The 26,768-nt window shown below is 40.9% G+C and overlaps 1 protein-coding gene across 1 annotated transcript in view; it reads left to right on the top strand.

Moving 5' to 3' along the window:
• galnt14 (UDP-N-acetyl-alpha-D-galactosamine:polypeptide N-acetylgalactosaminyltransferase 14 (GalNAc-T14)) overlaps positions 1-26,768 on the top strand; it is a 167,650-nt gene that overhangs the window by 15,158 nt on the left and 125,724 nt on the right. Inside the window, exon 2 of the mRNA XM_072362493.1 lies at positions 14,303-14,472. Coding sequence (XP_072218594.1) covers positions 14,303-14,472 — 170 coding nt within the window. The remainder of the gene's footprint in view (positions 1-14,302; positions 14,473-26,768) is intronic.

Here is a 26,768-nt window from a genome sequence, read left to right as displayed (position 1 = left end):
TTAGGAGATGGGGGGCTTAGTGTTGAGGTGGAAATCCTGGACAATATGTAAATGGAGCTTTGTAACCTGCTGTAAACATTGTGAAGGACATGAACTGAGACTTTTGCTGAGATGCTGGCTCACAGAGGGACATTTACTGTCTTCTTATTCATTTTTCTTGCAAACCATCCAAGCCCTCCATCAGGATAACAAATTGCAAGAGCAACAGTGTGGACGAGATGTTCCTGCAGCACGTGGCACTGCTGGTGACCGCTTGTCCAAAAATATGCAAATCTCAGGAAAAAAAGCTGATAAAGTGGTTTGAAAAGTTGCTAAATCTAACAACAAAGTTGTGAAATCAGCAACGTTAAGGTGAACTGAAGCAGGGCCCTCACTTTTGTGAGTGGAATGGATGTCGTGCACATGCTGGAAAGTTAGTCCCTGTGTCACCAAATGAACATCTGATTGACGTTGGATTTGGGTCCAGTGCTTATTATTTCACTATGACTGGATAACTTTTGTAGTTAACGATAAAACAAGAAGTCTTCCTGCTGAGGCTTCTCATATGCATGTGAATGTTACAGTGTGCATCTGCACAAGGTAACGTCTAAACTGCTTCCCATCTGTCACCTCATACATATGAATGTAGAGCTCAAACACGCACCAGGATCAGCCGGAGTTGCTTTTCTGCACTTATGAATCCAACTGAACAGAGACAGAAAGCCTTGCAGGGCTGCAGGGAAAAATGCTTTAAAGTCTAGGCAAATTTTAGATGTAAACACCTACAAACCTGTTTTTTTTGTTTATCCTGTCTTCTTTCTGTAACTCCCCCTCCCTCGCTTTATGCTCCATAGTCGATGGTTTTATCCCTGCCTCGTTACTGTGCCATGAATATGCAATGTGATCCTCTTGATCCCTGTGGGGACACGCTGCCTCATCTTGTCTCTGCTGCCTACACAGAAGGTCAGAGGTCAGAGGTTGGGCTTGGCTGTGGAGCGTACACAACCTGCAGCGTGTACAGATGCTGTGCTTTTCCTCACAGCACTTCAGCTGAACTCTATTAGTTGAAGAAGAGGCAGGTTTCAGTTTTGAACATTCAAGGATATTTGATGAAATTTAGGTTTGAATGAAGATAAATGTGTGAATGCCGAGTATTTATTGCTATTTTACTGCAAATGAAGGTGTTTGTGTTAAAATACAAAACTTAGGGCAAATTTAAGTGATTTTTATAAACTTATGTTACTTCTTTTATGAGTCTTGGCTGTATTAATTTTATTTGGTTAATTCCTGTGGTGCAAATTTGAAAAAAAAAGGCCAAATGTTGCAGATTTTTGAGCCGTTAACAGAAAACCTCTGAATTTGCTCTACATTTAAACATAGAGATACGTTCATACGTAGCTGTGCTCCCACTGAGATTTCTGTGTCTGTCTTGTGAGATGAAGTTCCGGGTATGAGCGCATATGTCTGTGGGCGTGTTCGTGCATTTTACAGGACGTGTTTTCTCTCTGTTTTCACCAGATAATTCCCAGGACTGTCAGCAGCTGATGTCATCAGGACATAAATGCTTGTTTGGCACATTTGTGTTTGATTTCCATGACTCCTCAAGAACCATTTAGATTAGGCAGATCAGACCAGTAATGACTTAAAAAGCAACTTACTTACATCTGATGGACAAGCGTCGTCTTGTTTTTTTGTAATTCTCTGAAGCTGTTATTGGAATGTTTTAAGTGGCTGCTGGGAGGGTGGAAAGATGAACATCTCATTTTAACTGAGTCATTGATTTGAGCTCTGCATTGAAAATATGAACAAAAGAAAACGTTTACAGCTCTGCATTGAAAATGTGAACAAAAGAAAACATTTACACCACCATCTCTGCAGCTTCTTTGCAAATGAATCTGTCTGAAAATGCGATGGCTTCCTTTAAGATGGGCAGCAGACATTGATTGTAGCTTCACATTATGTTTGGCTTAATGTGCTCTCATTAACTTTGCTTTTTTGTTGTTTTTCCACTGATGTTTACCGTTTCAGCTGAGCAGCTCCACAAAGAAACTGTGCGTTACACCTACGGACATCTAGTGGTCAATCTGGAGATGGCAACTAGTTGAATAGCTAGCCCAGTGCCATTTGTCTGTATGTGAAAATGCATCAGCACAGACTGCAATGCGTCTCCAGGCTATTGTTTTGTATTGATCAGTGTCAGCTTCACAAGACAGAAACCACAACCCATGAGTGTTAAAACATGTGTTTTTAAACACTAAGCATGCATTTAGGATCATGAGTGTAAGGGGAATAGAAGAGTGAAGAGAGCTGAAACCGTGGTGCAGGTTGAAAAGGGGTTTTTCTGGAAGTCACCATCGATTCAGCATTGTCGTGTTTTTATGTGAACATCTTTACAAGGTGACATGTGAGGAAGCAGAGCGGCCTTGCCTGCAGTTATTTATTTTGATGAAGTCATCTTGAGATTACGAGTTGATCGTTGTGTTATTTTGAGATAACAAAGCTTGATTTTCACATGTTTATAAGTCAATTTATATCTCCTTTTCTTCCCAAGAAGTTGGCCTTTTGTTTCCTTGAGATCACAACGAACTTATTTAAATTCAGTTTGGGAGGATCTGTAACAGGAATTTAGGCAGTCCCACTGTTTGTGGCGACAAACCTTATCTTGTGATACCCACATGCATGTATCCATTATCACAGAAAAAAGAATAGTCATCTCAAGATAATGACATAATTAACCCCTCATCATTACAAAATTAACTTTGATATCTTGAGATAATGAGATGATTAACTTGTGATCTTGAGAAAATTATATTTGAAAAAAGAAAACTTTCAAGCTCTGGGCTTCTACAGGCGTGGGATTTGTGAAACGGCCATGTTGTGCGGTCAGAACCAATTCAATTTATTGTTGTGATCATTTTGAAAATGCAGTTCACAAACTGCATCTATACCTGTAGGCTAAACTACCTGATTTGGGAGAAACGAGCAGCTCCAGCATCACTCCAGAGACCTTTGGTCTTCATTAACGATGGAAAAAAATCAACATCAGTTTCTGTTCTTGTTTTATTCCTTTGCCTGTCCACATATTGCTTCGCCTCTCCGTGTTTTCGCTTCTTTGACGAGGTTGATTTCCATGCCGTTGCCTGTTCTTGCATCACAAAATATTCACAATCCTTTATTTTTCAAATAAATACCTCAAAGTTGTCACAGCAGCATACTCAACCACTGATTCCTTTGTTTTCTTCTTCTTATGTCTCCCTCTGACAAGTCTCCCTCATCTTCTACACATGCCTTGTATGGCAGTAATATGGCTAGTATATATATATATATGTGTGTGTGTGTATATGGTGGTAAAAACAACTAATTTTTATTATAATAAACTGACGTGGAGAACCAGAAGTGAAGAAAGGATTCTCTATTGTCTCGTCACGTTGAGGTTCCACTTGATGGCACCGCAAACGGTTCATCCAACTACCAACTAGGACGTACCTGCACAATAGGACATAACTCTCAAGTGCAGGATGGGGTAAACTAAGCAATTTCTGCATAAAGTTCTGAACTATTACTTCAGATTAAAGTATCCATCCTATGTTTAGCTCAGTTTGGCATGTTTCAATATGTTTAGACTATACTTTAATACAAATCAAATTGACTGTTTTGTAAATTAATGCTTTAATCGAGCATTTAATCTTCATGCATGGAATAAGTGCAGAATATAGGGGTGACAAACATCCACTGATACCCCGAAAGCCCACCTTCAGCTATGAGCTTAGATTTATTGGGAGAAGGAGCTTTTCGGGGCTTGAAAACCAACCCCGGCACTTCATCCCTGCAGTTAAAAGTCAGATAAAGTTGTATACTTTCAAAATGATAATCAGAAATGACATCCTGCATGCGAAAATGTCAACAGTATGCTGCTATGTGTGTGTGGCTGTGTTTCTTTGTGTGTGTGCCGGGGTCATGGACAGAGATGTATGAGCTGGAACAGAAAACAATGTAGAAACCAAACAAGCACTGCTGCTGCGGGGAGAGATCTATACGCACCCTTAATTGATGAGTGAACAGTGTGTGTGCGCTTGTATTCTCCCTTGTTGTTGTGGGGAAGACGATGTTGAGAGAAAGCGGATGAGAAAGTGTTTGTCTCGATGTGTGTGTGTAGTATTGATGGTGCTTTCTTCACACCAGAGCTCAATAAGCCCTGACTTCAAACAAACAGCAACCACTTCACACAGGAGGGAGGAAAAAAAGGTGGTAAAAATAAATTAAGACAAGGGAGAGAAGACAATAAATAAGCAGGACTAGGGCAATCTAGAATAAGAGGAGAAGAAGTGATGGGGAGACTACAGAAGAGGAAAGGAAAAATGAAAGAGGGCAGATGAGGGAGAAGGTAAAGCCACAGAGGAGTAAGAAGATGACAAAAAGATAGAAAAAATGCTTTTTTTCCACATGTGATGATACCAGGGCTTTGATTTTTATTTTCAGATGAGCAACGGTGTGTTCAGGTGTGTAAGTAGCCTCAGAGAACAGCTGGTCAGGCCAGCCTGGTCGACCAGTACAGCTGGAGGTAATGTGGTTAGGACTTCAGTAATACATTATTTTGGTAATTAAGTATTCCATCAATTATTCAATCAATTAATCAGATCATTAGATTAGAAGAATTCACATCATTCATTGGTTTCCTTTTCAGAAAATGCAGCCTGTTTAATAGTTAAACTGCACACAGCTATTTAAAAAAACTGTATTTATGAATATTTTCTATAAATCATGTCAATAACAGTGCTAAAAAAACATTTTCATGCTAGCTATTGTCAAGCAGTGTCAGCAGGTAACATCTGTCTGCTTCTGTCCTGCCTCTGCTCTCATCGACTATATTTGAACACAACTGAACTCCTGATGAAGCCTGTTTTATATTACCTATATATTCATATTTTATTTCTACATGTATTTTCTGTTACTTTGATTTTTTTTAAAAAAAAAACACCAGAAAAGACAAGTGCTAACCAGCAGTCACCGCTTTTACAAATACAGCTTCATCTGATAAGCAGCGTTATACGTTATATTGTATCAGTTTTAAGGGTCCAACGATTAGTCTATGGTGTCGACAAAAATCGATAACATAATTAGTCGCCGACGTATTTAATTGTCTGCTAGCTATAAAAATAGCAGAGTTGTCTTGGATTTTAACATTAAAGTGCAACATTAAAATGGTATTATTCAACTTCAGTCCAAAGTTACAACCAGGCTGCATTCTTTTTCACTTTTTGGTATTGATTTGACTGTTGGTGCATTACAGCCGCACTCTTCTTAGCATTTTCAGTTAATGTTAACAGTCAAGATGAAATATGGCTTGAATGTATCCTTTTTCAGTTTTAGATTAATCGTTTCAATAATCGATGACTAGTGATGGTGTTAGTTGCAGCCTTAATCAGTTTAGATGGTTCTGTTTGACTTTTATATCTCTTGTGAAACAGACACCAATAGAAATTTAAGACGAGGCTATGCTGCTCAGTTCTAGCCACAAACAATGCACATTATTTACTGGTGTCCTTCTCAAACAGGTCATTCTGATTAACATTAAAAGGCTAACATGAGGCATTACTGTGTGCTGGTTCTGCTCTGTACACGACATGTGAACATAAATGAGACTGAATGCTTAATGCTACTGTGCAAAATCATTGACATTGTCCTACTGTGGGAAGCTAACTTTACAGTGAACAAAGTGCAAAGTATTTTCACTTTTCTTTAGTTTGAAATGATCCCAAACTTTAGCCTGTTTTAAGTCATTTCTCATCACTGTTTTCCTTGTTTGTACCATCACATTGTGTGACAGTAAGCACACTTTATGACAGCATTAACTGTCCAACCGAGCAGTTTTTGGTCGAGCCCTGACCAAACAAACTAAAAGCAGAGAAGGATCAGCACCACCATCGCAGTGTTAGTTCTGATGGAAGGTTTAGGTCGAGCCAGCTAACACAATGAAGCCTGACTGTGTTGAACTTGCTCTGTATTACATCATATCCAGTATCATATCCATACCAAAGAGGAGCAGATCAGTCGTAAATATAAAGACCTACAAGCAAAGTATCGTTGAATTGAATATATCTCTGCATGGTCACAGTGTGAGTAGACTTATGTACACACATGGATCTACTCCATTAGTCGGGTATCAAGCATCTGAACTGTGTTTAGGTTCAGATTTCTGGAGATAGAATGCAGAGCTTGGCTTGTAAAACTTTATCCTTTCATACTGTGGCGATATTTATCAGGGGTGTGCTCAGTTTTCGTTGCGTACTGTTATATAACATCATTACAGTTCATTTAGAAGAACATAAAAACGTGAAAAAAGTATTTTATTTCTCTGAGGCATGAAAGTTTGAAGAGTATGAATTTCTATTTTCAGAACCTAGCCTTGGATTCCTTAACTTTTACTTGTACTGTGATAGTTTTATGCATTTTCATAAATTATGATTATCACTGATTGCCAGGCTTCTACCTCTCAATAATAAGGTTTAATAATCTTGTTATCTCAAAACAGCAACGTTTGAAGTCTGTTATTTGAGCTGTTGAGCTTTATCTCTTCATTGAAACTCTGTTCCGCCTCCTCCACTCTGATTAAAGCAGAACGCAAAGAGCTGATCCATCGTTTCCACTCACTGTCTGTGCTGCTGTGCTTCTCCTCAGAGAGCCAGACTACAAAGTGCGACGGCACCCACGAGTCGCTCTGAAGCTGATCTAAAGATCCAGTCACAATGTTGCACTGCTCTCTGCAGTTTCCTGGGATAACAAGATCGTTTAGAACCTGTAGGTTGAAAAACTTCGTTACAGCATGAAAACTAATCTGCAAAGTTCAGCTCTCAGGATAAGAAAAAGCTAAGTGTGTGTTGGGCTGAGTTGTTCCAGACACGGGTTGTTTTTGAGGCGTCTGACCTGCTTGGCGTGTGACTAATCTCACCCATTTCTGCTTTGTTTTGTTGCTTTCTTTATCCTGTATCTCTCAGAAGTGTTTGAATTAGACATTTCACTGCTCTCCTTAATGCTTAATCTGCTGCTGAAAATCCATATTCATGCATGTGCTTCATTTCTGAAGTAGATTTTTTTTAGTCTGTTGGGCATAACCAAAGCCTTAAAATATCATTAGCATCTCCACCATGTATTTTCTATTCCATTTCATTAGTTTTGGTCAAGGGAAATAAGTTGAAATCAGTATATTTATTTCTATAACTCTGTAAAAATAGCAGTCCTATAAATGCATGCAGAGCACAGAAGCTTGGATAAACCCAAACTTTCTACCTCAGTCCCACATTTATAACCTGACTCAGATCATTTTGAGTTTAGAGGACATGAAGGATGATATTCCTCTTACCTCTGTGATAATGCCACTGATGACCTCCATCTGTCTGAGTTTAATTTGCCTTTAAGCAAATACAAATAAATTAATGGAAATATCACTTGTTTTGATGTTTTATTACAGTCACTACAAAAGCCATGCATCACAATATAATAGAGGAATTAATGTGTGTGTTTATGTGCATGTAGTGCAACTGAACAGGGGAAATAATAAAGACACACACATGATTTATGTCTTGGCTATACAAGGTAATTCATCATCTGGCTGGTGCACAATTTAAAGTGAAGAAACAGAAGGTTAGCAAGGTTTGTGGGATGTGGATGATCAGAAACAGGAGTAGCTGGAAATTAGAATAAACCGTACAAAGAGTCACCGGAAAGCTTGATTTGTAACATCTGTTTTACTGAAACTACGCTGTTGTCACACTGTATTCTGTTTCCTTTACCTTGATGGGCTGGATAGTCTTGGGTTCTCTTTCATTTTAACTCACTAACACAAGCATGATTTCCTACAGCAATGTTCTCATTAGTAGCAGTCCTGCACGCAGAGGCTGATGTCTCTCTTTCCTCTTTAATTCTTCAGCTCTGATACGAGCTGCTGATGCATCACCACGCTGACCGTATTAACACTGAGCCCGCTGATGCTGACAGTCATTCACATATTCAGACATCCAAGTATAACAAGTATTGTACATTGATAACAGCAGCAAAATGCAACGCAGCAGTTTATTCTTTGGTTCAAATGGTCTCGTTGCTGTGAGAAAACGTTCAGGCACTCATAACGGTCGTGAAAACCCTGCTCCACTGTGGGTGCTGATGCACTCTCACCTGTCATTCCTGAGCAAGCTCTGCACGGGTGGTGCCTCGATCCAGCAGCAGAATCACTTTTAGGAGGCGGTCCAGGCTCTTTCTGGGGTTCCCTAAAGTCTTCTTCACAACAACTGAACCTCTCTCCTCGAAGTTCTTGATGATCCATTAAATAGTTGCTTTGGTTGGAATCTTACTAGCTGCTAATTACTTCACCTGTGAAGCGCTTTTTATGCAAAGCAGTGATGAGTGCACGTGTTTCCTTGCAGGTAACCATGGTCTAAAGAGGACAGAGTGATCTCCAGCCTGGTCCTTGTCAACACTCACCTGTTCAACAAGAGCATCACTGAAATGATGTGGGCTGGTCCTTTTGTGGCAGGGCTGAAATGCAGTGGAAATGGATTTTTTGGGATTAGGTTTATCGTCATGGCAAAGAGGGACGCTCGTCATGTCATTCTGACGTATGTGCTCATTGTCATCATAGAAAAGCAGCAAATTTTAGGCCACGACTACAGACTGTTGCCATGTGCTCCCATGAGATCTGTCTCATCCTGTGGGATCCCTATTCCAATGCAGCCTACATAAATGCTCTGCTATTTACAGCAACCAAACAAACAATCCATCTATATTTACATACGTAAGTGTACACTTAATTGAACTTACATAATTACCTGCAAGTAAGAGAAGTCACTGTAGAAGGAATTAAGTGAGCTCGAGGTCACGAACGCACATCAACACGAGAAAATTGTAGTGAAGTGTCAAAGCAAAAGTGAACGGGCTAGCTTCATGTTTGTGCTGTAAAGCCCTTCTAGAATGTTCCTTTTTAACTTTAATCTGTTAAGTCCAGCACTGTAGATAAAGCTGGACAAGTACTGGAGCCACGGATGCAGTGTCTGAAGCTGATATCTTGACTTCCCCTCATGCCTGCTGTAAAGTGGCTCAAGGTGTGCGTTTCGCTGGACCCGACACAAATGCAGACACCTGCAACATCAATTTTCTGCTGTTAATGTCCTCTGGAGATTACTTCATGTTCGGGCAGCAGGTCAAGCGTCGACATAAGATAACAAACAACATGTGTGTCACAAGATGAGGTGGACTGTGGAACACAACAAGTTTGGCATGTTGTACAACAGTACCGCTTACATGAAGCTGGTGATGGACTTTGTATCCTCCTTCTGTCTCTGCCTGGCTTCGTGTCTGCTGTCTTTCTCCACTGAGCTGTCAGAATATATGCAGTGACCGTGACACCTGGGGTGTGAATGTGAAGGCTTCAGCGTTCTCATTACGATTCTAAATGTATCGGTCTGTCTCGCCTGGATGAATTAATAGGTTTCCTTTGTGGCTCAACACGCACACACATGCACACACACACGCGCAGCCCCACACCATTTGTCCAGTGGTTCATGCCTCAGGTTTGTTAATTGAATGTCTGTGTTCATGTAAGCAGCCATGAGAGGCATTGAGAGGATGCCACGGTGCATTAGGAAGACAAGCCCTGTGTGTGTGTTGTAAATAGGATGGAATCCACAGGACCTTGAATGCAGATTCTCCTGAGCTCCGACAAGGACAAGACGCCAACGAATCATAGAGGCGAGGAGGCCGCGGGTGTGTGTGAAACAGAGAAACTTGTTCTTTTTAGCTCCTCTTCGCTTACGTGATCTTTTTGCCCTTTTTATTTTCCTCCTCCTCTTATATAACACCTTTTTGTCTCGATGTAAAGTCTCCACCCTTCAGATTTTCTTTGCTTCCTTTCATTTTCCATGCCTGTCATTTCCATCCGTCTTTTCCTGTCCATTTGTCTCATCTAATCCTCATCTGTCTTCAGTTTAATTTATTCTCGGTCCTCTGACTCTTACTTCTACCTCTCTTCTGTAGCTTATTTTCCTCCTTCTATCTTTTCTTTTTACTTTCTGTCGAGCCTCTGTGTCTGTTGTCTTCTGATCTGGCTGTAGTCGTCCTCTCTCTTCTCTTATTACTCGTGCTTCATCTCCAACTTCCATTCTTAATCAAAGAAGAAGTGGGTTTAAGGTGTGGGGCATCTATCTGTGTTAGCTTTCTTTTATATTTCCTGTCCATCCGTATCTTTAATTGCTCGCTGCTTTTTGGTAACTCTTATTTTCCTTCCTCCTTCCTGCCCGGTTTACACTTTTTATTTTTCTCTCTCAGCACTCCATTCCTCTTCCTCATCCTCTTCCATCTGCTAAAAGAGCAAAAGCTCGCCATCTTTCTTGTTCTGAATACGTTCATTTGCAACTGGACAGATGTTTGCAGTGTTCTTGAGCTTGAGGTTCCAGCTCAAAACTGTGTGTTTCCGTTTGATCTCCTCAGTGGTCTCACAAATATGATATTTTCTGTTGTTGTTGATGCAGATGATGGATGGAAAAAGGTATCCGATGCACAGAGCACCACTTCAGTGTGCAGTCGCGTTCACATAATGAGAATCAGATGCAAGACACTTGTAGTTGTTATTGCGAACCATCATACTGGAATTGTTCTGAGTCGGAATTGAAAAATGTGGCTCGGATTGCGAACATGCCATTGTTGTCAGCTGCGTCCTCTTCGGTTTCCCTGCTTCTCTGTACTCTCTTTCCTCTATTTCCTCCCCTGTACTTCTTTATCTTTTCATCCTCCCACATTTCACCTTTTCTCTCTCTCATCTTCCACTCTCTCATTAGACTTTCTCTTCACCCGTGTCCATGTCTTTCCATGCGTCCCGCTGTCCTGCCCTCTTTTCCTCTTGTTCTTCATGCTTTGTTGTTACAGCCACCAGAGTAAGACCTACCAACACAGGCTAACACATTAACACACAGACTCTGCCTCCCATCCCTCTAATGGCCCCATTTAGACAATGTGTCGCATCAGCAAGTTGTATGCCTAAATAATGAGAGGAGAAGAAGAGGAGGAGCAGGACTAGAGTAGAAGAAGATGAGTGCAAGTAATTTTCTTTATCCCTCCATCCAAACAGCTGCCTCACCGTAAACACACACCATCGACACTGTGACCCTGGATGTGTCGGACAGTGAGTGTGTTTCCATTCATCTCCTCCAAACGCCAGTGTGTGTATGATTGTTGGGGAGAAATATGGCCTCCGGGGGTTTACTGAAGCTCCTGTGTAGTGTTTATGATGCGACGAGCAAGAGAGAGAATGTTGTTTTTTTATATCCTTCACTCTCTTATGCATTACACAAATACACACTGAAACGCACACTTCCTCTCCATCATGTAAAACACACTCCGCAGCCTCTCAAAATGATACCGTGCACACACACACACACACACGTCACTGATGTACAGGAACACAATTACGCCTGCAGACTCACACACTCTCTGTCTTCTGCATGCAAACGGGCTTCTGTACATCTAATAAATGATACATACTCTCTTTTAAACTACGCACACACTCAGCACAGACAGAAAAGGGCAGCTCGAGCTTTTTTTTAAGTCATTGTCTCCTCCTGTTTTCACCACCAGCTGTTGGGAGCTGAACAGATTTGTTCCTTTAACATTTCATATCTTATTCAGACGTTTCTTTTGGAAACGGCTTCTTTGTGGTACATCTGCAAAACAGCAGGACTGACTTCTAGTGTGGCTAACACTTAGCTTCTAATTATCATTTTAAAAGGGCCATATTGCTGCTTTAGCAAGCTTTAGCCGATTAACAACTAATTGCACATGTTTTTTATTATTGGTGTCTGTTTTCCTAAGCTTAGCATGCTGCAGGTTTTAAGGTGGATCTAAAGCCTTCCAAGCAGCAATTCAAGCTCATCTGAGAATCTAATTATCCATTCAAGGTTACTCTGTCAGCTGAAGGGAGAAATTAAACAATATAATACAAGAAATGACCATATTCTTCATATCCTTTATGACTTCCAGTGGTGTGTATTATGTCTTTCGGTAAATTTTTCTAGCACAAAAGTCATAAATGCAGCGCAGCCGGCCCGAGATGTCAGAATTGAATGCATGTTCATTACCACTTACTGATAAGTGACAAAAAAATAAAGGCAATATGAATGGCCTACTGTATCTCAAGCTGTTTCTTTCACTGTCTGCTTGTGATTTTCATACATACCTGAAATGAGCTGAAGCCTGTTGCTTCTTTTAGTTCATTTAGGAGCTGGTGTGGTTCTCCATTCGGTTGAACTTGTATTGGTTGATGCATAAGCAGAAATACTGTGACTGTTGTTTTAAGAGCAAAACTTGATCCATGAAAACTACATGAAAACATACCAGAACCATGAGTCAACATCTGTATTCCATTCTCTCTCACTGACGTCCGATTCTTACTTAATTCTTTCACCCCATATTTTCTATTTGGTCACATTTTGCACAAACCACACATCTTTACAACGACTCAGAAATCCTGCCAGATTCTTGTCTGTGTCTCAGTACCAGACTCTTGTAAAATGTGGCAATACAGCAAGGAAAAATTTAAATATAAGACCTAATTTTACTGTCAGGCATCCCTCATTTCTTTGTGTAATAATTTCTGTCATTTCTTAAAGGAGCCTTCAGGAATAGTTCTCCAGGCTTCTTGAAGGACATCCCAAAGCTCTTCTTTGGATGTTGGCTGCCTTTTGTTCCGTTCTCTGTCAGATGATCCCACACTGCTTCAATAATGTTGAGGTCCGGGCTCTGGGGAGGATTCATCCCTCCATAAGACCTGTTGCCACTGATTTTCAGTCCACTTCTTGTGACATTTGTCATTTTTCAGGGAAGCCTAAAAAGGAAACATCGCACACCATGCTGAGATATATGCCAAGCTTTCAGTTAGTAACACTTTGTGAAACACCTTTTTGGTGCAAAAACGCTATTTCCTATCTGTAAAACTGTTATCTTTAGCGATTTTCATGGATGCAACTAAAGAAATTGGCAGAAATGATGTATCTTTGTGACAGGCTGCTGGTAACAAAGTGCCTGGAGATACAATTTAAAATGAGTTCCTTGTCTGTTATGTGTCGACACAACACTGGTTCATCCCTTGAGTTCGGAGCCTATATGTTTGAATGGTTTGTTGGCCAGTCCTAATGACTTGAACTGTGCTCATAAAGGAGACTGGAAGTTAACAGAAATTCTCACCGGTAGCACTGCTTCTAAGACATCTTCTTTATCGAGATGATTTTCAGTGAAACTCTTAATGTGATGTATTTTGTGTAGTTTGGATTCACGCTGATTTTGTTGCACACAACACAAGGTTGAAGTGTATTTTCTAAGCAGTCCAATGTTTGATGACTCACTGAATAACCATTTCCATATCAACTTAAAAACTTAAGCAACCTCTTTACAGGCCCCTCACAGTGTAGCAGTGCAGCAACATGTAGGTGCTCCCTGTGACCCAGTTTGAGTTATTATTCACTGTGGTTCTGATAAGGATTTGCAAGTGTCTGTAAATGCAGGAGGAAAAATGTTCAGCCACTCTTCAGTTTTACATATACATACATAAACAACTTAGATGTCTATGGTCAGAAATTCAACAACTGGGACTATAAGGCACTAAATAACTGTACTACTGCACGAACAGCCTCTGGTAAAGCACAACAAAAGCTGCTGAGAGACAAAGTGCTGTAGTTAGTCACAAAACACTGAGGAAGCAAACGGGATAAAAAAAAACCTGAAGTTCACCATCCATTTTGTTAAATACCAAAGAGCAAGAAGTAAAAACCACTTCCCTTCAAGCCTTTCTTAAGTGAAATAACCTCTAAAAGCTCTCCAGATGCTTTTAAAAAAGGCGTCTCGCTGTGGACAGCAGACTTTCTGACACTCAGAATGTGACATTTATGACTAAATCTCACATCCACTTTTCCACTCTGATGGTACAAAGAAGTCGGCATCAACTAAATATTCCTCACATATTAAAGTTGTTTTTTACACTTTTAAATGATCCAAATGTTATTTTGGTTCCTTATTCGATGACACATTAATGTGATTTATTGGGATGTTTACTGACTGACTTTCTGATTCATCTGAGCCATTTCACCCTTAACTTCACATGGGTGCATAATGATGTAAAAAGGAAAGCCTATAACCGTGCCGGTATTGATATGAAGCGGTAAAGACACAGAAACAACAACGAAACAAATATCAAAGTCCTTCTGTTGTAGCTTCTTGAATATGATGTCTGACTTAAGCTGAATATCTTCAGGGTCTTGTTCTAATTGGCTGACTGGTTTTGCAGATCTCAGATGCAGAGTGGGAGGACATGCTGGAGGGTTTTGATGAACGGAGCTACCTGAACGCTCGGCGCTGGAAGCCCGGTGATGACCCGTACACGCTCTACGCCTTCAACCAGAGAGAGAGTGAACGCATCCCCAGCAACCGAGCCCTGAGAGACACGCGACACTACAAGTACGCACACCCTGAAAGAAATGCAAAATACATACACTTTGCAAACGTAGTCACCTGATAACATAGTTTTACATATCAGGACATAATAAAATATCATCTGGTATTTCCCAGGTTTTTAAATTAGGTAAATACAATCTCAGATAAACAACAAAACATGCCATCTTACGCTGTGTCATTATTTATTTAACAAAAATTAGCCCAAAATGTAAAAGCAGTGTGAGAGAAACTAAGTTCACCCTTACTGCTTCCACAGGGATTAAGAGGGTAAGTAACCAGGTGCTGCTAATTAAATGACCATCAGTCAGTGTGAGCAGCTCTATAAAAGCAGAAGCTTTGTCAGTTTGCTGCTCTGCAGCATTCAGGTGTGTGTTAACACAATGCCAAGGAGGAAAGACACCAGCAATGATCTTAGAGAAGCAACTGTTGCTGCCCATCAGTCTGGGAAGGGTTATAAGGCCATTTCCAGACTATCTGGAGTCCATCATCCTACAGAGAGAAAGATTATTCACAAGTGGAAAACATTCAGGACAGCTGTCAATCTTCCCAGGAGTGGACGTCCCAGCAAGTTCACCCCAAGGTGAAAAAGCCCAGAGCTACATCTCAGACTCTACAGGCCTCAGTTAGCATGTTAAAGGTTAAAGGTCATGACAGCACAGTTAGAAAAAGACTGAACAAGGATGGCTTGTTTGGAAGGGCTGCAGGAGAAAGCCTCTTCTCTCTAAAAAGAACATGGCAGCACAGCTTAGGTTTGCAAAGCTGCATCTGAACAAAGCACAAGACTTCTGGAACAATGTCCTTTGGACAGACCAGAGCAAAGTGGAGATGTTTGGTCATAACGCACAGCAGCACGTTTGGAGGAAACCAAACACAGCATATCAGCACAAACACCTCATACCAGCTGTCAAGCACGGTGGTGGAGGGCTGATGATCTGGGCTGGTTCTGCAGCCACAGGACCTGGGCACCTTGCAGTCATTGAGTCCACCATGAACTCCTCTGGATACCAAAGTATTCTAGAGTCAAATGTGAGGCCATCTGTCCCACAGCTAAAGCTGGGCTGAAACTGGCTCATCAACAGGACAAAGATCCCAAACACAGCAGCAGATCTACAGCAGAATGTGTGAAAAAGAAAAGAATCAAGGTGCTGCAATGGTCCTGTCAGAGTCCAGACCTCAGCCTGACTGAAATGCTGTGGTGGGACCTTAAGAGAGCTGTTGGATGTATTAGTGTAGTTAGTTTTAAAATAAATAAATAATGATGCGGTGTAATATGTCATGTGCTGATGTTCATCATTTTAAAGACCTGAAAAGAACCAGGTGATTTTTTTCTGTGATATATGGACCACAGAGGGTGTACTTTCTTTTTCTTTTTCAACACAGTCCATATACACAAAAGATAAAAACACACGACACACAGAAAACATACAGTGTGTCCAAAAAAAAGTGTAATGTGTGAATTGTCAAGACAAGCAGAACGTACATTTCCTGCGAGGTGAACCTAATCTGCACAGCCTCAGTAACGCAGCAGTCTGCCATGTTCAAGCGGACCTCTGGGTGGATGTTATTACACACAAACTCTACAGTTTGATGTATGAATCTGTCAAGAGTCTACTGCGCAACAAAAGTGCTTATCAGTACACACACGAAACAAACTCCAGCAGCCCGCAGGCATAAATAAACAAATCAGAAAACACACAACCCTGCAAATCAGCTCTGTGTTGCAGGTATGTGAAGACACACACACACACACACAGCAGTTCATAATTATTCTGTTCTAAAACAAATTTAGATTATGGAACCAAACATGTTTCCATACAGAAACCAGCAATTTACCAACCGTCAGTCCGCTAAGAAATTAAATCAAAATAGAAATCCTCTTAGCGGAGCGCCGTGCTCCGTCTGTTGGAAAGACGCTCAGCAGGAAGATAAAGAGCTTGTTACTTTGACGGCATCCGCTTACTTACATTTTAAGAGATAAAATTCTTCTCTGCAGAAGCATTCATAGGTAGTCGGCTCCGTTCATGCAAACACTTTTGCCGATCTTCTGTTTCCATTCTAATTTCAACAATAAATACAACTCTAATCTGTCTTATATGTTTTGTATCGTGACTTGCGTGTTTGCTTTCTGTTGTTTCTCCATCACCAGGCGCTGTTGTCGTACAATGAATGCATTTTAAAGTGATTGCCTAAACTCAGCTCGACGAAGCTTTTTTAGTAAAGTCATGTTAAAGTAACCAATGAGGGAAAAACATTAGATACGTGTCAAATTCAAGTCCCACGTTTGGAAGTGCTTTGTGTAAATTTTGCCTCCTTTATTCGGAGGATTTCGTGGCTTGTTTAAGGAAACGTTGGAGAATAACATTTTCTCCAGTGTGGAAATGTTCACATGAGGCATATTTCCCTCCTGCTGTTGGTAGTTACAGTAGTTTAGATCAGTAGATGGCAAGCTTGGGTCTCTGCCTCCTCTGGGGGAGATGCCAGATCACAGGGGATGCACAAGGCCTAACAAATTCAACAATTTCACAACACATATACTGGATTGTGTAAGTGCTAAGTGTGGATTTAAGGCTGCGGCTGCACACAGAGGTTCGTTGGCTTTGTGTTTGATGGATTTGCTGTAACTGAGTTGAATCTGCGTCTCTGTATAAGCTGATGTGTTTGTGATGAAATGGCATGAATCATGGATCTCTTTACAGTGACACCAACAAGAGGAAGCAGGGTCACGAGTCAAACAACGTGTGGTACAAAGAAACACTCAGGATGCAAACTCTGATGCAGAGTTTGAGACATTTCAAACTCTGAGCTGCACCAATATCCACAGGAAACCAAACAGTCCAGCAGCACCATGTGTGCATGTTTTAGCTCTGCATTGCAAACTGATTTACTTGGAATATGAACATGCTTTTGGAGCAAACTAAGTTTCATTGTACCCATGTTGCTTATCAAAGGAATCAGTAGTGTTGGACCTCTACATTTCCATCCTGGAATACCTCGGCGGTGTTGATGCACCTTCAAGTTAATTCAGTGTCTTCCTAATGCTTCCAGGTGAATGCAAACAAATGTTATAGAATGTGCTGTTGCACTCAAACTGGCAAATCAAATCCAGGTTATTCTTCCATGAAGCACTGCATACCTTTTGGAGACAGCCTTCAGCACTACTTTGACTACTTCTGATCCTTTCTTCTTGCTTCCCTCAGATACCTTCAGATCCCGTCAGATATATGGAGAGTTTGTGTTCTTTCTGCTCTTCCTCGGCAGTTTTTGAGAGGCCCAATGCCTCTGCTGGGAGAAGCTGCTGCTGTAGAGTACTGTTGGAAGAGAGTCAGAGTAACATCCATGTGAAAGCCAGGATGCAGGATTTCCCATGTGTATTTTTACTCTTTTCTTAATGGTGTAACTTAGAATTCAGTGTTATTTACTGTACACCGTTCAGTCTAAATTGGTCTTAGTCACACATCAGCATTCAATGCGACTCTTTATTTTCTTCCAAATTATTGATATTTAAAGATGACTTGACTGGCTCGGTTAAATGACGTGTGACATTGTGTATTTTATATCTTCGTAACGAGTTTATCCAGTCTGCTAATTTGTGTGTTTTTAAACCTATTTGATTTAGTTGCAAGGCTATAGAAAAGAGAAAAAAAGTTGGACCAGCCACTTAAATGCATTCACACAAACAGGTTTGTTGTGATTAAAGGTTTCTGGCCAGCTCATGGTGACCCAACCCTCATATAGAAGGCTTCATGTGGGTTTTATTGACTTAGATTTAGGATGGTTGCTGCTGCACAACAGGCTCCAGCATCACAACTCGCGTAGGAACCATCACTGTGTGCCCATGTCCCCCTGAGATGATGCATCTCGTGATGTCGAACTAAGTCTGCTGCCTCTGACACTGTGTTTGTGCGTAAGTGTGAACGGTTTTACATGTCCATATGTGCTCACTAATCTGCGTCAGCGCGCATTGTGTTGATGGTCCGCATCATCTGCTGTGCTAACGGAGGAAAGATTCACTGTTGAGCTGACATAAGGCACCGAGAATGTGTGTGTGTGTGTGTGTGTGTACGCGAGAAAAGTGGGAAAGATGTGTAGGAGGGGGAAGTCAGGGATACACTTACACAATCCTCTTTTCGGAGGGAGGCAGGGTGCTGATAGTGCTCATTTATCTCATATGGAGCAGTGATTGTGTGTGTGTGTGTGTAGATTGGGGGGTTTGCTTTTATGTGATTATCTTTAAAGTCAGTTACTGTGGATCTCAGGAGCTCTCGGCAGGGAAAATGATAGCACCCGATGCTCTGTTAGGATTAAAAAAAGAAAAGCACATCTCGACTGAAGTTCTGTAATCTTAGAAACACCTTTGTTTCCACTTCAGAGTGGCAGAGGTGCTTCAGACACTTTAGCTGGATTCTTCAGAGGAAGCGTTTGGTTAACCGTGGTTGTAGCAGAAATGCAACAAAAGAGCAAAAACGGGCGAAAAACAACTGTTGAAGGGTCGATAAGTCATAAAAACATTATAATTACATGTTGACATGTTAAAATCAAATGTTTATTCCCAACCAATGCCAAAAAATTCTGTTTCACATGAATAAATACAACAAACGTTAGCTTTTTAAGAGCTTGTGTGCAATAAATGTGCTGTAAGATGTGTTGTGATGATGTGCTGTTTGCTTGACAGGTGATCCCTGAGTAAAGTGGTGCACAAGTGCATGAGCATTTAGCCTTAAAAGCTGGAAATAAAGATTCAAACTTCCAGAATACCACTCTGACAGAAAGCACCAGCAGAGAAAACGCAGCAGGTTCAGAGAAGATGCTCTTGGTCTGTTATTTTCTCAGCTGGGCAACAACAACCTAAAGATTAGAGAGGAAAGACTTTTCCCCTGAAGATGTCAGGTTGGCCTCTCTAAAGCCTGGAAGAATTCTGAATTTCTGACAAAACTTGCAACCGGTGACTCAGTGGCTGCTCTGGATGGTTTTCACATGCATGATTTCAACTCATTTTGAGTTTCTGGGCATATTTATCACATCGAGTATTTTCTGGAGGAAACAGTAACATCGAAACTGAGACTATTTCAGATATGTTGGTGGATCTTATGGTACATAAATCAGGGTTAATCCAAGTCAAATTCAAGGACTTTTCAGACATTTTCAAGGTTTCCCTGCACTTTGATATAATGATAAACAACTTATACCATATATTCTCATCACATAAAATCAGATGTTGTGATTTAAAGAACCTAAACTATGTTTATCCTGAATAAACTTGGTTTCCTGTATAACCTCCATAGTCTTTATGATTGTATGATAAATCATTTCCATTTTAATAAATAATTATTCAAAATGTAAGATATATTAGAAGATTAGTCTTTTAGGAATTCAGTCCATCAGCTCATCCAATTCAAAACCCCTGAGCTTGACATGAGAGTTGGCATATGAGCTGTTCATTGTTTAAATTACAACATATGACCATCCTTTTACTGCCTACTGCTCCACGAACTCTCAAACGCACAGCATGGACCAACATCAATGTCAATCAATGATCGTTCTGAAAATGAAACTACCAAAGCTTCTTTTATCTCTTTGAATTGAAGCTACACTGCACCGAACGACACAAAAATGGCAAAAAATATGGCAAAAAGGCAGTGATCAGGTTTCCATTTACTAGTGAAGCAAATTGGAAGCAATCCTTGGAAAAGCGTCAAAAAGGTAAAGGGAATCAGACTCCGTTAACTGGTTTTAAGTAAATAAACCAGTGTGTTGCATGTGGTCGTTCAGTAGAAGAAGTAGCTGCTCCACTGGAAACAAACTGTGGTGGATGTCCACATAAAGAAGATGGACTGGCATCTTCTTCAGGAAATAGTTTAGTCTCCAGTAATATCTTGGATATTACTTCATATCTCGTAAGATGTGAGACAGTCATGTGGGTTGCATGTCAGCTCAGACAGGAAACACCTCCTGATCACGTCTCTTTTATCTTAAACCACTTACAAAAGTGTTGCCATTGACCCCAATGGGCATCATGTGTTATTCGAAACAGGCAAAAACAACCCTCAGGTGATTAGATGAACATTTTTCTGCATTAGTGTAGGTTTTCACATAATTTCCCTCTAATTCACATCTTCTAATTTGAAAAAAATATGTCAAAACAGCAATGAAAACCCAACTAATGCCTGGTTATATTGGATGGATATAGCTGTTTCGCTCGAGGCAGAAGAATTTAGCTCTGTTCTTTTTCATCATCGAGCAAGCTATTAGATCAGACAGCTATTTATTAAGAAAGCCCTATAATTACAGCTTCAGGCAGTTTCAGGCATTGTATGCAAAATCTAAGCACTTTTTAAACTTTGAGAACACCCCATCAAAAGATGGTATGAAGCACTTAAGTGCCTCACATACACCCTGATTGATAAAATCTAAGCTTTTTGGATAAGACTGATGACGGCAACTCAACCTCAGCTTCAACGAACAGAAGTTTGTCGCTCAGTCATGCTTCAAAGTGTGCCTTCGGAGTCACAGAAATAAAGCATTGAAATGTAAGCCGTGTTTGAGGAGGCACTAGGATATTTAGCCCACAGAATTTTCCCTTTTTGACAATATGTGGCTTTGTATATGCGTCCTACTTTAGAGAAAAAATGTTTTGGGTGGGAAGGGGTATCAGAGATGTGTGGAGAGCCTTTTCCTGTTGAAGCAGTGTTTGATGTTTTTGTACTTTTGGAACGGAGGCAGATTGTCCAGGTTTTACTGCGTATCGGAGGAGGGCTTTGTCACTATCTGTGCTGAAGGAGGAACAGCAGAGAGTCGGCGAGGGAAAAGATGAGAGGAGGGAGATGGAAGAGAAAAGGTGGAGGGAGGAAAGTCAAGAAGAGATTAGGAAAATGAGAGGATGAGAGGTGGAGGAGAGGATAGGAGATGGGGGGGTGCCACAAGCTGCTGAGAGGAGAGATAATTGCCACATGCAGAGCTTGAGAGGCTGCGTGTGTGTTCGTGTGTGTGGATAAACCACTTCACTTCAGTGCACTGCTATTATCTCAGTGAACAGGGGAACCTCCCTCTGTCTGCACTCTGGCTGTCTATAAGCCCAACAGCAGCTTCGCTACAGGGATTAGATCCAAGAAGAAGACAATGGGCTGAAACGGTGAAAACTACAATACTACACTGTGGGTTGATATGGCAACAAGCACTGTGCAATACTTCTGTCAATAGAAGACAAGAGTGGCCGAAAGAAAAGGATTGTTCACTCAAAGATGTTTCTCTGGCCTGCTTTGTCCTCTTTTGTTTAACAATTTTAAAGTCTGCCCTTGCATTTGTTTTATTAGCCTGAGGAAGTCTGCATGCTTTTCTGTCTCTTTATATAAGAGCCTTGTTATGGAGTGATGCCCAGAGGTTGGATGCTGCCTCTCACATTATTTCAGGGGGGTTCGTCTGTATTCCATGGCTGGGACAGGCTGCAGCTCCCATGGCTCTCCTCGAGATATGCAAGATTAAATCAGCTTTCTACTGGGTGTTTTTGAGTTACAGGTAGGTTGTGAGTAATTATCTTGATTCAGCACCACATCATTAGCTTTGTGATGCCAGACAGATCTACAGATGCCACAGGAAGCAACTGGATAGGCCTACAACAGCACATTCTCACACCAGAATGTGCATTAGCTGCATTGATCCACAACGCAAAAAGTAGCAGATGGACAATGAAGGTCCGGAATTGCTACATTCTCATATTTCTGCGACTCTGGCTTGTTGTGCACACGTTAGACAAGCCACTGCATTGTGTTTTACCAACCAAAACCTGTTTTTTTGTGATACAGATAAACATGTTAGTTTGGCCAAAATCGTACAAAAATCAAGCTTCTTAAAACCAAGCTAACGCATGACACATCCAAATAATGGGTCTGGGACTCAAATCACTCGTGCATGAATTCACTCAACTCGACCTAAATAGGCCCAGGTGCTCAACACATGCTCCAAATCTCCATCTTCTTGTAAAAACAGTAAATTATAAGTCTATCGAACTACAGTCAAGTTCCGAATAAAGCTCCATTTATTCACATCTTTTTTTGTTACTTATACAGTCAGAGATTGTTATTGTCAACTCTTGGCCACGTAAAACATTTCCACACCGTCACTCTGCTCTGATAAACTCCTTTTACACCCAAAGCATCATCTAACAAAATCCCTGTTCCAGTAACTCAGGAATGGATCTCTTGAAAAGATTAAGTTCTGCAGCAGCCTGCTGATGATGCATTGATCTGAATCAGGTGTGTTGAAGCAGGGAAACATCTAAAACCTGCAGGACAGCGGCCCTCGAGGACCGGCTTTGGACATCCCTACTCTAACTTAAAGACAACGTTGGTGCTATATCTACCTGTAAGATAATCTCCCACTGACTGCAGCATCAGACATTCCTCAGCGTCACGATTTCCCCCTCATATGCGTAAACCGTGTATGATCCAGTTAAATAGGCAAGTGAAGCTGTCACCACAGTTTGACTCAACTGTGCATGCGAGCGTACTGAGTGATGTGGTGTTGAGTCACCAACGGACAGCAGCAGTTGTTTAACGAGTACGTCTTTTGTGCCAAGCAGTCGAGAGTGCTGTGTTAAAAGGGCTAATTGAATGTCCAATATTAGATAAACGGTTGATAGATGACTCAAACAAGGATGGGTAGAAATCTGTTCGGAGGAGTGGAGACGATTACATTCTGCCAGAATAAGTCAAACCTGAAGACTCCCCTCACGCTACAGTACTGACAAACTAATAAAGTGTTATTTAGTTGTATTTATCCTCTTAAGGTGGTCTGTGGTTACTTTTTTTACATCTTCTAATATATATTGCATAGCTGAGAACGTTGTTGTTACTTCCGAGCTCTTGGCTGAGTGAGAAAAGGGTGAACTTTCAGCTCAGTTTTACTCACGCAGTGTGAAAAGCTGCTGCACTAAACAGTGACATAAACCACGGAGTCGTAACATTCGGACTGCACTCTGATTTACCCGTTTAATAACCTGATCTGTTGGTGACCTCTGTAAGAAAAAGATGGCGGATGGTCTGTCGGTCAGTGTGATTGTTAGACTTGTCCCATGCTGATGTGATGTTTAACTGCTACTTGGCCTTAATTAGTAAGATTGCTGCTGTAAACGGCTACAGAAAGCAGAGTGGTGCCGTTCATACACGATGCTGACACATTCATTTGTTGTCAAATGACTGGAAGAGTGTCTGAAAGTGGCTTTAAGGTTGTAGTTCTTGGTGTTTTTGGTGCAAGTTTCTGCATGTTTCCATCATTCTGGAAATAAAACCAAAACTTTTGGCAGAGCTCGGTGCAGGAGGGGGTAAATGAGAATTTTAAGAAGATTCAAAAGACATCTGGTTGTGAGAGAAATGTCATCGCTTTGAAACTGGGACATTAAGAGTATAATATTATCATCCTTTTTCTCCTCTGAAGCACAGCCGAAAAACAAGGCGCCCTGCACACATTTGTCATCCTCTTTGTTTTTCCAGTGTGGGAGATGTGATAACGCTCTGGTGTTTTGTTGTCACTGCTCTAAAATGGAGTCATCGTTCTTGCAAACAGAGATGGTGCTTGAGAAGAAAAAAACAACAACAGTCCACACAGTTGGTTAGTAATCATTTAATTTTGACCCAGTGATCCTTGAACACTTATCACTAACTAGATCACGCAGTCATTCAGTAACCTCCGCTGTGTGTTTGTGTGGATATGTCAGAGTGTGTGTTGCATGTGCTCACTGGCGTCAGAGTCCTTTCACACTCAGTCAACCATTTAGTCATATTTCCGTGAATCACAACATGCAGCTAAACATTAATCGCTGTATCAGATTTGGTGGCTCCCACGCAAACACTCAGATCACAAGCCCTGAAAAAACAAGAGAAAGACGACACTCTCTCAACTCTGACTCTGGAAAAATGCACATTTTTCCCTGTTAAGCTTGTTAATTTCATTACCTGCTACTCTGGCTTGATCAGAGTCAGCTACCAAAAGCAGATGGAACAAACGTGAAGGGTCGGATTTACTTTGAACAGAAAAAAATGGGAATGTGGAAGCACATATTTGGCCCCCTTAAGTTTAAACACCACCCGTTACTCTGTTTCCTCACAGTAACGTACAAGGGATGATGTGCTACTCAGTAGATGTACAGAAGTTAAGCATAGAAATTATTCATTAGTATCAGGAAACTGAAAAATGAAACATTTCTAGATGATTGTTGCATTTTAAGTAGTATGTTTTAAAATGTATTTCCAGGAAAACTGGAGATATTTTCAGTGATTTATTGAAACTCTGAGGAGGTTTCATGAGACCTGTTGCCTGATTTTAGTCCAGTTTTTATAGATTAGTGTCTTACAGTAGATGGATCAGCTGAAGGTCCAGATGCATCTCTCAGGTCCTGTCAGGTCTTTGCTGGATTTTTTCCTCTTTCTTAAGGACATCACTTTCAGATCCTGTTCATCTGCTGTAGATAGTTTTTTAAGCCTGACACTTCTTCTTTTGTCCTCCACTTGTCCAGTTTCCTCAAATGTTTTAAGGACACACTGCACACCATGCTGAGATATGCCAAGTTTCAGCTAATAGCTCTTTGGGAATCACCACTGAAGAAATGGGAACACATTATGTGTCTTTGTGACAGGTTGCTAGCAGAAAAGTGCCTAACATACACTTTAAATTGGTTTATCCCTTGAATTAGATGCCTTTTTTATGTTTGAATGATTCATGTCAGTGTTGAGTGACTTAAAAACATTGAAAATGAGTGAAAAAGCTCTAAAAAGTTCTAAAAACCTCCAGAAATGCAGGAGAAGTCTTGCTCAGCAACACTTTAAAGATTAGAAAGGATTATTTGAAAGGAAAATATAAAGATATGAGATGTGGATTAAGACTACATTTTTGTTTTGTCTACTTAACTAACATTAAAGCCATACTCCAATAAGCTCAAAGAATGTATTTTTGGAACAATGGAAGGGATTTATTTTGCTGTCACACTTTCACTTCAATATAGGAGACTCAGAACAAGACGTGGGTGGTTAGACAGTTAGAAACTTTAACAGATTCAGGCACAGTTTGAAACACTTCTGATTGTACAGAAGACTTTAAAGGCAGAAATGAACGTCCTCTTGTCTCTTCAGTTTGATCCTGAGCTTTTTCTCTCCAGTTCATGATGTTCCTTTGCCAGAAAGCTCATGACTTCTGTAACATTTGCCACTGTGTATATTGAATCTAGCAAATGGCACAAGTTATGGCAGAGAGCTCTCTGTGAGGCGAGGAAATCCCCTTGGTGTATTGTGGGTAATCTGCTGATGTGGAACCTGAGCTCTGAAGCACCCCGGTGCTCTACAACAGCGTGGAGTGACAGTGATGCTAAGCGGCTTTACCACAGCTAGCGCTTCAGCTAACCGGCCTGCTCTGCCTCTGAGACGACCGCATGCTGAAACAGTCACTGAGCAGAAGACATTACAACTGTTTCTGCGCTGACACCTGATTACATTTGTTTAACCCTTACTTTGCTTCAGCGCCTCTCGACTCTGCTCGTTTCTCATACTTTCACCTGCGCTTCTCCAGCCTTTCTTCTGCATTATTTGCTGTGCTGTTGAGTGCAGAGAGTTGCAGGGAATGACATAATGAGAAAACACAGAATGTTTGAAACATGAGGCGGAGTTGAGCCCTGAAATAGACTGAGACAGTGGATTCGAGTGAAGCTCTGATCTCTCATTGATTTCACCTCTTAAATCCACTTTCAGTCGTGAGGGCGAGATGGAGAGGAGGCAGATTAAAGATGGTTTTAACCCTTGTATTCTTCAGGCATGGATAGTGAACCTTAAAACACTTCAGCATCTGCGTGGCTGCTCCATCTATTATGTTGCTTTGTGTTTCATGTCTATCAGTAGAAGCAGACCAAAACAAACGGAAGAAAAGCTGCATAACAACAAAGAAAGTGGATGAATATCATCACAAGAAGGGCTCTGATTCTTCAACTGAATCCCTGCAGGATCACGTGGAAGATATTGTGATTAAAATACTCTTTGACGTGATATTTGTCATTCTACACTTTGTTTGTACACTTGTATCTTTCTTTATATGGTTTGAATTGAGCTGTGTGTTGCTAATACACAGTTTATGTGTGTGTGTGTCTGCCACAGAAGTTGTGGAAGCCATTGAATGCTCTCGTCCCTTATTGATCTGTCTTTATCGATTGGCTGGTGTAAGTGCCTGTCAACTATCCTGTCAGTGCTGCTCTTCACAAGAAAGATTGCAGTTTCATTCCTCCCTTACTCTTTTCTATTTTCTATTCTGTCTTTGCTTTACTT

Source organism: Leuresthes tenuis, unplaced genomic scaffold (genome assembly GCF_036924035.1).
Source record: "Leuresthes tenuis unplaced genomic scaffold, fLeuTen1.0.hap1 SCAF_13, whole genome shotgun sequence".
NCBI lineage: Eukaryota > Metazoa > Chordata > Actinopteri > Atheriniformes > Atherinopsidae > Leuresthes > Leuresthes tenuis.
This window is presented reverse-complemented; position numbering and strand designations above follow the sequence as displayed.